Raw genomic sequence first — 17,263 nt, forward strand, 5'->3', positions numbered from 1 at the left:
GACAGTGTAGTTGTCCCTATTCCCAGTGAGGAGGCAGCATTCCCCACCTCTGGAAGCATTCTTTGGTCACAGTGCCATGGTTTTCAAACATGTCCAGTGTTTTAAAAGGTCATATTTGGATCTGGATAAAAATCAGGCTGCAACAGCCCATCTGAAACGATCCAGCAGTATCCTGATTTTCCTAAGGATACCCTGCTGATCAATCCAGCCTGGAGCCATCTCTCCAACTGAGGGACAGGGGTGCAGCTCACAGACTGTCCAGATCCAGAGACACAAACTGTATCAGGTGGTGAAGAGGTGTTAGAAAACCACCACTGATGGGAAAGAAGCTGCAGAAAACTGGTGGTGTTTTTAAATCACAGTTTTAATGTGGAAAGATCTCAGCCAACCCCCAGTGCCCTAAAACACTGGGCTAAAACAGCCCCTCCATCTGTTTGGAGACAGAGTTTTGCCACGAGCTGTTTTCCTCCAGGCTGGTGCCACCTCAGCACCACCCTGGGCACAGTTTGGAGCTGGAGCAGAAGTTTCTGCTTGCAAATTTGGCCGAGTGCCCCTTGGTCTGCAGATAAAACACCCCAGAGCTGATCCCAGCACGGCTCCACCAGCACAGTCCCACAGCAGAGGCCACTGCCAGCTCCACACTCCAGTTCCTGGCTGCCTGGGATGCCAACAGCATGGCAAGGGAAGCCAAAGGGAAAGTTCAGGAAATGCCAATGAAAAACAGAACCTTCTCATCAAGGCAAGCTCCCAAACGTGCCCCACAGCACATGGGGAGATGTAACCCAGGGATCCTGGGCTTCGTGTCCTTCCTCCAGCATAAATCATGGAATTAATAATGTTGGAAAAGCCCTCTGAGATCATCAAGTCCAACCATTCCCCAGCACTGCCAAGGTCACCACTGCCCCATGCCCCCAAGTGCCACATCCACAGGGCTTTTAATCCTCCAGGTCTGGGGACTCCCCCACTGCCCTGGGCAGCTGTGCCAGGGCCTGACCACCCTTTCAGTGAAGAAATTTTCTCCAATATCCAAACTAAACCTCCCCTGGCACATTGAGGCTGTTTCTTCTTGTCTTGTCACTTCACAGAATGCTCTGAGCTGGAAGGGACCCCCAAGCTCATCGAGTCCAACCCTTAAGTGACTGGGCCACACATGGGCAAAAGAGCCTGACCCCACCTGGCTCCACCCTCCTGCCAGGGGGGTTCAAGCCACTAGAAATGTCCATCCTTCAAAGCCAGTACAAAAAGGACACTCTGCAGTGTCCATGTCACACACAGGAAGGCCCTGCTCTGGATGGCAACCATGAGGAACACACACAGGAGAAAAGGTCACCAGAACAGCAGCAGGCTGCTCTGGGTACCAAGTGGAACAATTCCCTTGGCCTGACCAAGGCCTGGCACTGGGAAGGATTAGGCAGCATCCTATGGGACGATTTTTGGAGCCCACAGCACTGGGTTATGCTCTCAGGGAGCACACTGATGGCCACATGCTGCTGCCACACAGGGAGGGTGTGAGGAGCCCCCAGTGCTCAGGCTGATTGATGACCCATTCAGCAGCTGCATCATCATTAGCTCTGATGCTACACCATCACTCATCTTCCCAGAAACACCCCTCAGGGCTGTTCCAGGCACAATTCTCCCCCAGTGCATGAAGGGGACACCCCTCCATGTCCTTTTGAAATGCCACCAGCAGGAACCACCATGGAGAAAGCTGGAGAAACCACCATGGAGAAACCACCATGGACACACCCCAGGTCTGCAGAATGCCCCAGGTTTTAGGGCTCTGTGTTGCTCCCACACCCTGTGAAATTATCCCTACAGCCACTTATGGGCTCCTGTGGACCCTCTCCATCGTTTTTGTGTGATCAGCCATAACAGACCCTTGTGAACTGGGCAGACAGGAACAGTCTGGCATGAAAACCTTGGCACGAAATGGGGCACCCAGATCATAGAATGGTTGGGTTGGAAGGGACCTTAAAGATCACCCAGTTCCATGGAGATCCTGTGTGCCTGTGGAAGAAGACAGGGCAGACAAAGAATAGTGGTTCTGTTTATGGAGAGCACACCCTTCAGAAAAGACAATCCTGATGATGACTTTTGAGAGATTTCCTCTTCTCCTACACATTGGAGTGCTCAGATCTCCCTCCTCCTCTTTATGTTTAATTCTGAGCCCCCAATAATTCCCCACTCTGGATCCTGCTATCTACATACTAATCATTTCTTTGCTGGCCATCTCACCAAATAAATCCAGCTAACGTGCTTATCAGGAGCTTATCCCTTCCTGACACTTTAGTCTCGTTTAAGGCTCGAGGGTTTGAATATTTAAAGAGGCAAATATCCTTTTGATTAGTAGAATAAATGATTCTTGTTACTTCCTGCCCTCAAAAACAGCGTCAGCGTCACGAAAGTGCTCGACTGTGTTGGCACAGCTTTTCCAGGGCTGTGGAGATGCTCCTATAAAACATGGCTCAGCAGCAGAGAGAGGGTTCAGCTTAATAAGCTCATGCATATTTAAGTGCCTTTTCTCCAATGATCTATGGAACTGCCACATGAAAGCCAAGGGTGAGTAAGAGACAACTCGGGCAGAATTTCTGCACAATAAGTGGAATTCTGCCCGAAATTGCTCTCACAGATTGCTGCCTTCTCCAAGCTCTTGGAAAGACAAGCTGGAGCAAACATCATCTTGCAACTCAAGGAACCCCCAGTAACCTCTCAGTGCTGAGGCAGCTCTGATCCTTCGCTGCCCAAAACTGAGAGCGCTCCCCAAATGGTGAGGTACCAACCATTTCAGCCCTTTGCAGACAGGGCTGCAGGGCTCCAGGGGCGGAGCAGGGTGCCCTGGGGATGCCTGAGGGAGGCTGTGACCCCGTGGGAGGTCCCTGCTGGAGCAGGGTCCTGGCAGGTACCTGCTGACCCCTGGGGAGGGCAGGTTTTCCTGGGAGGAGTTGTGGTCGGAGCAGCTCATTCCTGAAGGACTGACCCCTGGAGGAGTGACCCACGGGCCAGCAGGGTGGGAAGAGCTGTTGCTGTGGGATGGGGTCAGGCTGGAGAAGCTGGTGGAGGACTGAGTCCTATGGGAAGCAGGGAATGGGCTCTTCTCCCTGAGCAGCAGCAGGAACAGCGGGTGATGAACTGACTGTAACCCCAATTCCCGTCTCCCTGCACGGCTCAGAGGGAGGAGGGAGAACTGGGGAAGGAAGGAGGGGTGGGGGAAGGTGTTTTTAAGATTATTTGACTTCTCCCTGTCCTGCTCTGATTCTGCTAGCAATAAATTTAACTAATATCCCCACTTTGGGCCAGTTTTGCCCATGACAGTGATGGGTGAGGGATCTCTCCTGGTCCTTCTCTCAACCCACGAACCCTTTGTTATATTTTCTCTCCTCTGTCCACTTGCAGAGGGGAGTGAGTGAGTACCTGGAGTCCAGCCAGGGTTAACCCACTGCACAGACTGAAGAGCTGGTTTTGGGGTAGGTGAAAACACCTTTTTTCTCCCCTACTTGAACCTCAGTGTAGGGAGCCCTTCATCTCCTGGCAGAGCCAGGGATGTCAGGATGAAAATCCCCCCGCCACTTCCCAGCTCTGCTCAGGTAGGTTGGGATAAAGCTGCCAGTGCTGTGAGACTTCCCTGCCAAATCTCACATGAAACCCTTGGTGCAGAGCCTTAAGGTAGGAGTGTCTTACTGGAATAGATCTCCCAGGAATTCAAGATTTTGACACCCCCAGGACATACTTTGGGCAATGAAGAAGAAAAGTGGCCAGCACTTGTGCTCCCTGGAACACAAGGTGGAATGATGCCATTGCAGGAATAAAAATGGTATAAAAATGATGGATTTAAAAGGCACAATGGACTTTCAGAGGTAGTTCTTCCTTTTTGTGATAACAGATCCCCTCTGCTGATGGGTTTATGAGCTGGGAAGATGAAGAAGGTTTTAAACCTTCTCTATTACAGGCAGAAATCCCTGTATAAGTTTACTTAACCTCTGTCAGAACTGGATCAGCCTTGGCAGAGGCCAAGTTCCTGCCTGGTGAATGTTCCACAGCTCCACAATCCCAGCATCCCAGAGCTGCCACCACCACCACAACCCACCCCCAGCACAGGCTGCTCACCCAGGTCACCCTGACACACCTTTGGCAGGAGATAAGCACTGCTCTGGTTGGGGAAAGAATAAAAACAAGTCACAAGCACTACCCCAAGGGTCAAAACTGACAGGGTGGGGCTGATTTTGATTTTCATTTCTACCATATCCCAATTTCAGGTACCAGTTCACTGAATGCACTTAATTGGCTGTAACTATTGGTGTCCCCTCCATGGTAAGGGGACATGAAGGATGGGGAGTTAATAAACTTGAAGATTCAGGTAGTGATAGAGTTCCAAAGCAGTGACTGGCCACACCATCAGCACTTTAATTTTTCAGGCAGTACTTTCTTTTCTGGTGCAATAAATGGCCAAACATTCACTCCAGTGTTTCAGAAGTTTGCCTTTATTCCCCACACGGGGAGGAAGGACACCCAGCTTAGCCCAGTGCAGAACTGGGACACCATTAAATACCCACTAAGCAGGTTAGGGAGGGATCCAACCCACTATAGCCTGCCAAAAAGAGCTGAATTACTACAGGATGAAAACAAGCAACCCACAAATAAAAATACTCAACCTCTTGACTTCAGAAAAAAACCCAAAACACTCCTCTGTAATTTTTAGTGAGGAGTGGAGATGCCCCACTGGGGTATCACATCCTTTTTGTTCTTCCTGCCTTTACCTGCAGAAATCCAAATGACCACGGACACAAATACCTCCCACAGACACTTTAGAAGGTCTTTTTTATTGTTACTCCATCCCAGAGAACGTGATTGAGGGCTAAAGATTTGTTTCCTGCCACAACAGAGATGCTACCAGGGGTGCCTAAAGACACAGTTCCATTCTCACCCTGCCAGCACCCAGAGGAGACAGATGGGTGCTGCTCCTCCAGGCTGGGAGCTCACACTGCCTGACTGGATGTGTTTTTAGGCAGCACTGGCCGTGGATGTGACACCTGGGGACATGGTTCAGTGGTGGCCTTGGCAGTGCTGGGTTAAGGGTCGGACTCCTGGTCTTGGAGGGCTTTTCCAACTTAAATAATTCCATGACATACTTGGTAGGAGTAGTCACAAACCACAGCAAACTCACAGTACCTACAGTGACACATGGCCTAAGCCCTGCCAAGACATTTTTGTCACCTCCACACACCAGGATGTACACCTGAAAACCACAGAGCTCTGGAATATTCTTCCCTCTCATCCTCACCTCACCGAGGTCAATGGACTTTTTCCCACTGGCCAAAACACTTCACACAAAACCTGCCCCAAAATGTTCTCCCACCTTCACAGCCAAACTAAACCCATCAATACACAGCCAAGACTTGGCTTTTCTGCCTGCAGAGACTCAGATCCCTCCTGGCCCAGCAAGATGAACTCTGCATTGATGCAGCTGAACAGCTGGGAGGTAAATTCTGGAGTAAATTCTGGCATAAATTCTGAGGTAAATTCCAATGGATTGAAGGATTTACTCATGTCTGGGCTGCAAAGCACCCTGGTGGAAGTACAATATGTTATAAATCACACTGCAATCTTCTGCTGGCTCCCACACAGAGTGTGCCAACACACAGAGGCAGGTTCAAGCTTGCTGCATTCCTTAATCCACGGGCACTGCTTCCCACCTCTTCCTTACACATCTGTGCCACTTCTTGCCTTTAAATCTCAGTGGGAAAGGAAGAACCTGAACTGGGGACAATTGCACAAACTGATACCAAACAAGGTCCATTCATGCTCTCCTCCAAAATAAAGCTTCCCCAGGAAAGGAACTGATCTCCATTTGCCTTTTGTAAAGATTGTGAACAAGCTGGAAAGAAAGCAAATGCTCAGACTGCTATTCATGCTGCCACTTCCTAATCATGCTCCATTCATTAATTGCTTATTATAGCTTGGATTTTGCTGATTCAGTTGCACATGTCTTCTTGCAGAAGGGACTGTCATTAAATATTAAATCAATTGTGTCTACTCTCTGAAGTACAGGGAAAATCAAACCATTTTCTGTGACCCAAGCATCTTAAAGCACCTTCTGCTGTCTGGTACAGCTCAGTGCTTAGAGGATCAGAACACTTTTTCTGACCCTTAAAGCCCTGAAACTCCCCACATTTCCCCAGGAAACTCGATTTTAAAGCACCTGCTTTATTTCCAGTAATTCCTTTTCAGAAATGTGCTTTATTTTAGAATGAGGGTTATCAAAAATAGGCAGTACAATTTAGGGGCACAGAGACATTTCTAAGGGCACATTACTTGGCAAGCTCTAAGCAGAAATTACCTACGAAGTTTTAAAAGCAGAATGGAGAGAACAGGGTTTATTTTCATGAGAGGCTCTTGTGGTAAAGTTCTTGGGTTCACACAGATCTGAGGTAGATAAAAGCCAGAGCAATTACAGATGTCACATCCCCTCACCCAGCTCGTGTACATGAGCTGTTCCACACACAGAGACGAACAAGAGACACTGGGGTTTCCTCGGCCTCACATTTACCAAGTTTGGGGACAACAGGGAGGAGAAGATGGGGAAATTCAGTAATGGACTCCCAAGCTGTTCCAAAGGGCTCAGGCTTTGTGGCCGACTGTGCTTTGTGAGGAGCCACGGACTGCAGGACACGCTCACCCCTCACCCGGGTCACCCACCTCTGTGTCCTTCCCAGGACAACCCTCTGCCCTGGAGAGCCTCCCCAGCACTGCCCTGGGTGCTGGAAAACTCAGTAAAGGGCTCCAGGACCAGCACTGGCCAGACACCAGTGTTTGACTCACCCCCTGCTGCTTTGGCTGGCAATGTGCTGTTTAATCCCAGGATGTACTGAGTTTGAGGGACCCCCAAGGATCACTGCAGCCCAACCCTCAGCCCTGCACAGCCCCAGCCCCAAGAGTCCCCCCCTGTGCCCCAGAGGATCATCCAAACCCTCCTGCAGCTCTGGCAGCCTTGGGGCTGTGCCCACTGCCCTGGGGAGCCTGTTCAGTGCCAACCACCCTCTGGGGGAAGAACCTTTTGCTGAGATCCACCCTGAGCCTGCCCTGACACAGCTCCAGCCATTCCCTGGGGGCTGTCCCTGGTCCCCCCAGAGCAGAGCTCAGTCCTGCCCCTCCTCTGCCCCTGCCCAGGCAGTTGTAGCTCCTGTGGTGACAGGAAACCTCTGGGCAATCCAGGGACGCAGCACAAACACACAGGTTTTGATTTCTTTGGAAACCAACTCAAGAGAAGTGTATCCAAAGCCTAAATTGGCTCATTTATTTCCATAAGCACAGTTTAGTCACAAGCACTGATGATAACTCAGGTATTTTTCAGCGCTGGAGTTCGGAGGAGCACAAAAGCGAGTTGTTAAATTACACTAATCCCATCCTCTGCCAAAGTGATCATTTAATACTTCTGTTTACATTAGCAAATGTTTTATAGCACACTCCTCTGATACGAGTCTTCCCTGAAGCATCATGTTCTGAACTTACAAGAACAGGTAATAATTCTGGAGTCTGGAAGGCAAAATTGACAATTAGTGGAATGTACTGCAGAAAAAAACCTCAGTGCTGTGTCTATAAATCCATGGTCACAGCGTTTCCAGATGACACTGTGCAGCATAATGACAGTAAGAGAATCTCCAAACAGCCACTAAACAAACTGGAGTTACCTTCCCCAAAGCACTTTCTTACCAACTGAGTTTAAAGAAGATATTGGGCCTTCTAAGCACTGAAGGCTTCTGACACTTCTGACTGCACACACACAGAGTGCTTCAGTGACCTCTGCTTCAAAAGGAGATGAAAGAAAAAGCTGCCCTGTGTCCCTACCTAAATCCACAGTAGAGACAAAACAAAGCCCTAAACTTTTCCACAGGGAGTCTGACATGTCCAGTTCTAGTGGGATTTTCACAGTTCCCTGGAGCCAACCCCACCTGCCTCGTGTCCCCTCCAACAGGTCACAGGAGCAGGCTTAAAAATAACCAGTAAATATAAAGCACAGCTGGAAGAGTCTTTGGAGTCTTTACCTGCCCAGTTTTCCAGGAAAAGCAGGATCTCCATACACTCATATGGGTTTGCACCAAGGAATAAGGATCAATACCCGTGTTTGTTCAGCAGCATTGTGGTTTGGATTAGTGCTGGAAAAGCAGTGGAGCAGTAAAGAGGCTTTTTCCTCTCTGCAAATCATTGCAAAGGCACCAGAAGTTGCAATCCCACTCCTGGAGAGGCTTCAGGCACCGCAGCACCTGCACACACAGCACAGCAGCTCTTCAGGGCTCCAGGGCCTCGAGGAGGCAGGAGAAGTAAAATCCAAACTGTTTGAGGTCTGAAGCTGGGTTTGCTTTACCTCCTACCCCCAGAGCAGAGAGGGGACAGCTCCAGGACTTCACAGTGGTCTGAAGCTTCCTCATGAGGGACAGCTCCAATCTCTGCTCCCTGTAAGCAGGGACAGCCCCCAGGGAATGGCTGGAGCTGTGTCAGGGCAGGCTCAGGGTGGATCTCAGCAAAAGGTTCTTCCCCCAGAGGGTGGTTGGCACTGAACAGGCTCCCCAGGGCAGTGGGCACAGCCCCAAGGCTGCCAGAGCTGCAGGAGGGTTTGGATGATGCTCTCAGGGTCAGGGTGGGAATTGCTGAGGTGTCGGTGCAGGGCCAGGAGCTGGACTGGATGACTTTGCCCCACAGGACAAGAAGACATCGAGGGGCTGGAGTGTGCCCAGGGAAGGGAACGGAGCTGGAAAGGGGCTGGAGCAGCAGGAGCAGCTGAGGGAGCTGGGGGGGCTCAGCCTGGAGAAAAGGAGGCTCAGGGGGGACCTTCTGGCTCTGCAATCCCTGACAGGAGTGGGGAGCCGGGGGGGGTCGGGCTCTGCTCCCAGGGAACAGGGACAGGAGGAGAGGGAACGGCCTCAGGCTGTGCCAGGGGAGGGGCAGGTTGGACATCAGCAGGAATTTCTCCATGGAAAGGGTGGTCAGGTGTTGGAAGGGGCTGCCCAGGGAGGTTTGGAGTCCCCCCCTGGAGGTGTCCAAGGAAGGACTGGAGGTGGCTCTCAGTGCTCTGGGCTGGGGGACAGGGTGGGGATGGGGCACAGGGGGGACTCCATGGGCTGGGAGATCTTTTCCAACCTCAGCTACTCTGTGAGACTCTCCTTGTGGGTCCCTTCCAGCTCAGGAAGTTCCATGACTCCCTATGCTGCCTGGCAGAACAAAACTCCCTGGAGCCCCACAGGGATGGGACAGATTGGACAGGATGGCACCCACAGACAGCAAATATCCACCAAACTTGTCTCTGGACTGCAAAACTCATCTGGTTTTGCTGAGCCCTGTTCTGAGGCAGTTCCTTCATGCTTTGTCACTGATACTCACTGCTTGATTTCTTTACTTGCTCTCCCAGAAAATTTGCAGGTGGCATCTTTCCAAGCACTGGAAAATATTACTTTTCCTTTTTTTATGGCTGAAACTATAAAAAGCCAAGGGCAAGAGTGTTTTTCATGCAATGCTGGATCAGACCCACGACTATCTATTAGGAGAGAAGACACACAACCAGTTCTGAGTTTCTCCTAGAGGTGTAAGTACCTTTTAATATACTCCCACATGTGATTCAAAGAGAATTTCACATCTGAAACACTCATGGCTTTTTCCTTCTTACACTCTCGTGATTCCTTACTAGATTTTCCTTCAGTTATTTGATGAAGAAAAAGGCACTACATCTTGCCTCCCTCTTCCTTCCTATCATTTGTGTGTGGGATTGAAACACAACAAAAGACTCTTGGCAAAAGGTAAAACAATGTATTGTGGCAACATATTGTGCATGCAAGAGACAAAGAGCTCTCTTGACCTCCTCTGCTTGCAATAAGCAGCAATCACAACAAATAAACAGCCCCGAAACTCTATTTCCCAGCAAATATCACCCTCGTAATTCAAGCAGTTTGTTTTTGTCTTCTGAAGGGCTGTCCTTCTCCTCAGACTCATTTCATCAAGCCTGGCTAAAGAGCCAGGGGCAGGGCATGGCTCAGTGACTGGCACATCACAAACGTGCCACTCAGGGACGTTCCAGCTCCCCAGGACCTGAGGAAACCGTCAATAAAGAGCCCCCTCAGGTCTCGTTTGGAGATCTCAGCCCCATCTGCCAAACCCAACGTGCTCCTCTCCGGGCAGGGAGGGAAAGGCAAAAAGCATTTTGCTTCCAGCAGAGCTTGAAGGAGGTTGTGTAACCTCAATTTTGGGGAAGAAATGAGATACTAAGAGCAGTGTGAAGGCAGATGTGGCCCTCCAGGGCCATCCTCTTGGACAGTCCTGGTGTGTCTAAGTCACAGCCACGTTCAGGACTTTCCAAATGTGTATTCTGTTTGGATTATGAAGCCAAAATGGAATTCTTTGGCCCTGGAACACCCCAGTAAACTGAGGGGAGGCTGAGACCCAAAGGCATGAGGGCAAGAAGCTCTCCAGGGGTGGGAGAGACCCCAAAGGGAGCAGGACCTCCCTCTACCCACAGATGTTCCAGCATCCAGCACTGACACACTGAGAGCCCACCAAGGGCACACACAGACCAATTTAAATGGAAATTAAATCAAGGCTTGCTTTAGTTCCTTTAACTTACATTGTCAAAAAACGACCCAAATTCTACTCAGAAGGTAAAACTCTCCATCTTTTGCACTACATCCCACAGAAAAACTTTCAACTTGCTGCTACACGAGGCCTCTGGTGATAAAACCAGCTCAAGCCAGATGGTGCCAAAAAGCCCAACTGCTCCCAGAGAAGGCTCCCATGGAAATAAATGGGTGATTCAGCCACTTGAGACACTTGAGTGTAATGGCTCTGACTCAACCCCCAAACACACCACTGGGAAAGATTAAAATCAAGGCCATGATATGAAACTGCTCCATCTTTAGCAGTGGCTGCAGGTGATGGTAAAGCCCTGCCCAGGTCATGATCTAAGGCCTCGTGGTCCCTGTGGTAACACAAACCAGAAGAATGCTGGAAAAAGCAAATCAAGCTCCCAACACACCTCCAAAGCTTTCCTGTCACAGAATCACAAACATGGTTTGGGTTGGAAGGGACCTTAAAGAACATCCAATCCCATCCCCTGCCATGGGCAGGGACACCTTCCACTCACTATCCCAGGTTGCTCCAACCTGGCCTTGGACACTTCCAGGGCTGGGGCAGCCACAGCTGCTCTGCCCAACCTGTGCCAGGGCCTGCCCACCTGAACAGGGAAGGATTTCTTCCTGATATCCAATCTAAACTCCCTCTCTCTCAGTTTGAAGCCATTCCCTTGTCCTGCCCCTCCATCCCTTGTCCCCAGTCCCTCTCCAGCTCTCCTGGAGCCCCTTTAGGCCCTGCAAGGGGCTCTCAGATCTCCCTGGAGCCTTCTCTTCTCCAGGTGAACCCCCCCAGCTGTCCCAGCCTGGCTCCAGAGCAGAGGGGCTCCAGCCCTGGGAGCAGCTCCGTGGCCTCCTCAGGACTGGCTCCATGTCCCTCCTGTGCAGGCACCTCAGGGTGCTCCAGAAGGGAACAAAACCCTTTGCTTACCTATGAGGGGGAGAAATCCAATCTAACCCTGCCCTCTGTCATTTTTAAGCCATTCCCCCATCCTATCCCTTTTCCAAAGCCCTGCTCTGGACCCCCAGGCAGGCAGGAGGAAGGGGCAGTGTGTCCTGCTGGGAAGCCCTCAAGTAATCTGAAAAAAAAAAAAAATCAAGCTGTGCAAGTTCCCTATCACTACCCTCATCCTCCCTCTTCACTTGAAACTCCTGAGGCTTCCCTGCACGGGAGCAGCTGTCAAGAGATTTGCAGCAGCAGGAATTTGTCATCCTCACCCAGTGATCCAATAGTCCCAACAATCGTGGGTATTATTTTACTTAAATCTACTCCTTAATCCCATAATGCCATGAAATACCACTGAATCAGAGCTTAGCAGGATTCCAGAAAGGAAGAGACTTTTAAAGAGATAATGAGAACTCCACTTTTATATTAGATAGGATTGAAAGGAGAGAATAGAGGAGGCAGAAGGGACCAGATGGGCAGATTATTTCATAGTTTTCCTTAATATGATTTCCTCAACCTGAAGCATCTGGTAATTCCACTATCAGAGATTAGATGCTGGATAAGATGGACAGGCAAACTGATCCAACAAAGCAATTTTTATTTTCCTGCTACACACAGGAGAGGTTCCCATTAAATCATCTATCACAGAATAAAAGAGAGGTGCAGAAAACCTGGTAGCAGAGCAGGGAATGTTCCAGTCCCTGGGATCCCATGTAAATATGCTTCACTTTCAATATAGAAAACAACATATCTTCCTAACCACCCCCCCATCCTCCATGGGCAGAAAATGCTGTGAGTGGATCAACAATAAAACTCACAGATCAGCCTTGTCCTTCACAGTTTTTTGCAGAAAATTGAAGAAAATCTCCCCAGCTGCTTTTTTTTTTTTTTTTTTTTTTTTTTGAGATTTGTGTACAAGTCCTGCAGCCTGCAGGCAGCACCTTGGGTACTCCCAATCTGGAAGCTGTAATTGTTTTCCAGAACAGGCAGGAATCTCATCTTAAAGGCAAAAACCCCAATCAGACAAGTCAGAAATGTGTTGCCTGTGCCTGTCTCATTATGCCACTGTTTTGTGGCCAGTTCTGAAATCAAGCCCCTTGCACCAAAACGTCACTCCTGCCTTATTCTAGGTAAAGGAGAAGCTTCCTTGGCCACCCAAAATGTGACCTGTTATGTGGTTCACTCTCAAAGCACCCTGCAGTGCTCACCCAGCACAGCCTTTGCTGCTCAGCACGAGGTCAGGCCCAGGGACATCGACATTAATGAGCTCCAGATTAAGCTCTGACAGGCCCAGCTCCCAAGGTGTGCTGGCACCAGCAGCACACACGTTATTCCACCCATCCACACTGCCAGCAGCACTTTTTTGGGAACCAGTGCAGTGCAACACCCAGTCCTGTTCCAGGGGAGAACAGCAGGGCACCTCCCAGCCCAGGGGAGCGGCCTCAGCTTTTGGGAAAGGAAAAGGAAATCTCAAACCCTGCATTTTGTAACCAAAGCCGAGATGACAATCCAAACTACCAAAAAAGAGACACCACAACTCCTCAGGTCAGGGCAAACAAGGTGTTCCACAGCCCTGCTCCTGCTGCTGGGGAGGATCTTACCTTCTCCAAAGCACCATCCTGTACCCAGCACCTCTGGCACCGTTTTCTGCAGGGAAAATCACCTCCCTCCTTTCTGCTGCCCCTGGGCAGGGACAGAAACCCCTCAGCTGGGAGTGCTGCTGCCTCCTCATCCCCAAACCCTGCCTGCAAACCACTCTGAGCAGGGACACCTGAACCCCTGAACCCTCAGTGATTGGGGCCAAATTTCCCCTGAACTCTCCTTCCTCTGCTCACTTTGGCACAAAGGGGGAGCAGGAGGAGGACTCACAGTAACACTTGAGCACATTCTTTAAAAGAGAGAAGGTGGAAAGGAAAGGATGTGAGAGCAGCAGCCACTACCAGACCCAGGCCCAGTCCATCAGCATTCTGGTTCTTTCCTTGAAGCAAACAGGCTTCACTATTATATTTAAAACTAACATGCTTTGTAATTCTTATCAGTTGGAGGGTTCTCTACAGTTTTTTCCCCACTAATGCTGCAATTTCGAAGCCATTTAGGCTAATTTCCTTTGACTGGAATCTCTTTTAATCAGAGCCCAGGATACTTGACTTAAATGGTTTGTGTTCAACCCTTCATAAAATCAGCCATAAAGCTGCAGGCACAAAGTGCTGAGAGGAGCCTGGAGCCAGAGGTAGGAAAAGCTGAAACTTTTCAAATCCTCCAGCAAACTCCAGCCTATTTCATACCAGATCAACTGTTCTCTTGCAATACCAAGACAATTGATCTCCAAAATAAAATAAAATAAAAAAGCAACAAAAAAACCACACTCCTCAGTTCTTACACAGATAAAATTATGCAGTTGCAGTCAGTGCCACAGATTCTCTCCAAAGGATCAGCCCAGCTCCAAAATGAAGCATCTCTAAGGAATTGCTGTGCCTGCTCTGTCTTCTCCACCACTCTCCCATGAAATGATGGATAGTGGCACAGAGGGAAAATACAATGCAAGCCTAAAAATGTCAGAATTCATCCTTTTCTTACCCAAAAATCTGAAAAAAAAAACCCAAACCACATTACTTCTCAAATGAATTCTCAGGAAGCAATGCTGAAGTCAGAGTTCTGGATGAGAAGTGGAAAATAAGCAGCTCAGCCTCAGGTAACAGCTCGGGGAGGAACAGCTCCAAGGATTTGCATTGGAGTGGAATTTGCATCTCACAGAGCCAAAGGTGCAATTTGTAGCTGCAATTCAGTCTGTCCTGAACCACCCCAGCAGAGCTGCAGCCTGGGCCTCCTCTCCTTGGAAAACTCAGCCAAGGATTTGTGTTGTGGGGGGTTGACAGCCCTGGAAACTCCAGAGTGGTTGCTTGAAATTCCTGCAGCATTGGGGAAGGGAAGGAACAAAAGCTCTCCCAGCCTGAACAATTTGCTGGAGCCAGGGAGCTGCAGGATTTTCAGTGCTCTGCAGATGTCAAGCAACAGCTTTGTCACTGCCCCCACAACACAGCCATTGGACAAGTGTCTTCCAGCATCTCAATCTCTCTCAGCTCCTTTTTTTTTTATCAGGGATTTCACTCCAGGCCTGGACAAATTGACCCTTTGCTATTTTGAGGAGCTCTCCACCAGCCATATCTAAAATTAACCTTCACAGAGATAAACTCCCAGCGTGTCTTCTCTCCCACTCTGAGGAAAATGGTGTGTCACCTCTTTTAAAATCTGTTCTTCTGTGGTGCCTGGCAGGTAAAAATCACCATCACCTTAAAAGATCATTCTGGCAAGAGACTAGAACAAGGATGTTGCCACCTGAGCAACTCCCTTCAAAGGCCCAGATCTCCAGCAGGAGATCCCACAGTGTCCCAGGAGGAGCCCAAGGGCAGCCCCACAGCCCCAGAGGTCCTGCAGGGATGTGAGGGAGCTGACAAGGGAGAGAGAGGGAGAGTCTTTGCACATATTTACAGGGCAATAAACACCAAGGTCGACAGCTCGGGGATCAGCCCTTGGCTGGTGAAAGCTGCTGTGAGACTCTGATGGCTCCACTTCCACCCAAAGTCATGTCCTGCTTCAGGAAAACAGAGAGAAGAGTGGGAAGAAAATCACTTTTTTCCCCTGCTAAATCATCTTAATGAATTATGTCACTCTCTACAGCCAGATGGAGCCAGGTGGGGATCAGTCTCCTCTCCCAGGGAACGAGTGACAGGACAAGAGGAAACGGCCTCAAGCTGAGACAGGGGAGGGTCAGGTGGATATTGGGAAAATGTCATCACTGAAAGGGTGTTGAGCCCTGGCACAGCTGCCCAGGGCACTGGGGGAGTCACCAGCCCTGGAAGTGTTCCAAAAGCGTGTGGATGTGGCACTTGCAGATGTGGTTTAGCTGTGAACACCCTGCTGCTGGGTTTGCAGCTGGACTCAATCTCAGAGGGCTCTTCCGACCCCAGTGATTTTGTGATTCCCTGATCTCAGTTTCAGCCAAACTACCCCAGTTGCTCATCCCTGAGCAGGACCCTGTGAACAATAATGAGGGAAGAGCCAAGAGTCCCAAACCAGAGCATGGACAGCACCCCCCTTCCCGTGGTGCCACCCAAACCCCAGCACTCCCTCACGGAGCAGCAGGTACTTACTTGGTCGGCCGATAATCCGGGATGGAGCGATCCAGAGAGATTTTCTCACTGAGGTAGGAGTTGTAGCCATATTTCTCATGGGGTCCCTTGGCCTTCTCCTCCTCCTCAGGGGACAGGGTGGCTGGAAGGCCACCCTTCCCACGCCCCCCATAGCCTTCAATGAGACCAAGTGACTTGGACAGACCTGGAGAGAAAACAACATCTGTTAAAACCCATCTCTGTTCTTTCCAGCCATCGAAGGCATTCAAATACTCCAAAAATCCAAGGCTGGTTTGCTGAAAACATTCCAAATTCTAGTTCTCTGGCCCAGTGCTGGAACAAAACTGCCTCAAGTCTTGAAATTCCTCCTGGCTCAGGCACGCCGGTCCTGATAGCTCCACCACCGGCATCCAAGTGATAACCTGTCCCAGGGATCTGTGTACTTATTTAGTTGTTAGGGAGGTTATTTAGGCCTCCTTCCCACTCTCAGAGAGGTAATTACACAGAAGGTTAGGTGTCCCCAGGAGAAGGAGAGGTGGAACACAGAGTAAGAATAAAATAGGGTTGGGTAACTGCCAAGTGAATGAATTTGTGCTCGCTGTGAGCAGTGAACAGCATACAAATGTTACGGATTTAAAAACAATTTCCCCCTCAAAGCTTTCTTATCTTTTAAAGTACAGCATTCCCAGACCTTTATCAAGGGGAATTATTTATTTATATCTGCAGAGCTGAGGGAAATAGGCAAAGTTCAAAACATAAAGAGCTCTGTGCATGATTTGGTGCTGACTGTGGGAAGCCAGGTTCATGCTCATGTTATTATTTATTAGACAGGATACCTGGAATTTTAATATTTTTCATTAGCAGAGACTCTCTCTTTTTGTCAGAAACATAAAAGTAATGTTGGATTAGTTTGGTTTGCTCTTTTGTGTGTTGTTTTTTTTTAATTAAAGACACCAGGGTAAATTCTCCTTTGTTTCAGTGGCAGAGCAGGACAGATTTTGTCACCTCTTTGCTTTTGAAGGGACAATAACCTTGAGGTTGTGCTCAGGGCTTCAGGATGAGCTTGGTCCAGCTCCCAACCTCCCATGGACCTCCTCTGCCCTGGACAACACATTCCTGCCTCCCCCCAAGACACAGATTTAAACACATTTTTCCTCCAAAAGTAGCATAGAGAGGCAGAAATAAAATCACCTGGGAATGTAAATCACAGTCGGAAGCACAGGTTGAATCATTGTTAGTAGTAGTAGTAATATTGTTATCCCTTTTATTGCTGTTATTCCTATTATTCCTTCTGACAAGGAACCTCTGCACATCCTTCCCTGCTCCATCAGGCTGCTGGAGTCCCCCTGCCCACACTTGATTAGATTTTATCCCAGGATAATCACAACAAATCAACTGCCAGGAGCCACTGGCTGTGACCTGGGGAGGGCTGACACATCCAAGCTGCCTTTTGCCATCTCTAGGCTCAGAAGAGCCAGAGGATCTGGTCAAGAAGCTGGGAAAGGGGACACTTTGTGGCCTGCAGAAGGTCAGGAGATCACTCTGTGAACTTCCCAACCCCACACAGGGGACACAGCCGG

At 49.4% G+C, this 17,263-nt stretch overlaps 1 protein-coding gene across 1 annotated transcript in view; it reads right to left on the reverse strand.

Moving 5' to 3' along the window:
- Nucleotides 1-17,263, reverse strand: part of GALNT17 (polypeptide N-acetylgalactosaminyltransferase 17) — a 206,849-nt gene that overhangs the window by 134,966 nt on the left and 54,620 nt on the right. The window contains exon 2 of the mRNA XM_050325665.1: nucleotides 15,705-15,888. Within this exon, the coding sequence (XP_050181622.1) occupies nucleotides 15,705-15,888 (184 nt within the window). The remainder of the gene's footprint in view (nucleotides 1-15,704; nucleotides 15,889-17,263) is intronic.

This window comes from Myiozetetes cayanensis, unplaced genomic scaffold (assembly GCF_022539395.1).
Source record: "Myiozetetes cayanensis isolate MyiCay16 unplaced genomic scaffold, myiCay2020 scf30, whole genome shotgun sequence".
NCBI classification, from domain to species: Eukaryota; Metazoa; Chordata; class Aves; order Passeriformes; family Tyrannidae; genus Myiozetetes; species Myiozetetes cayanensis.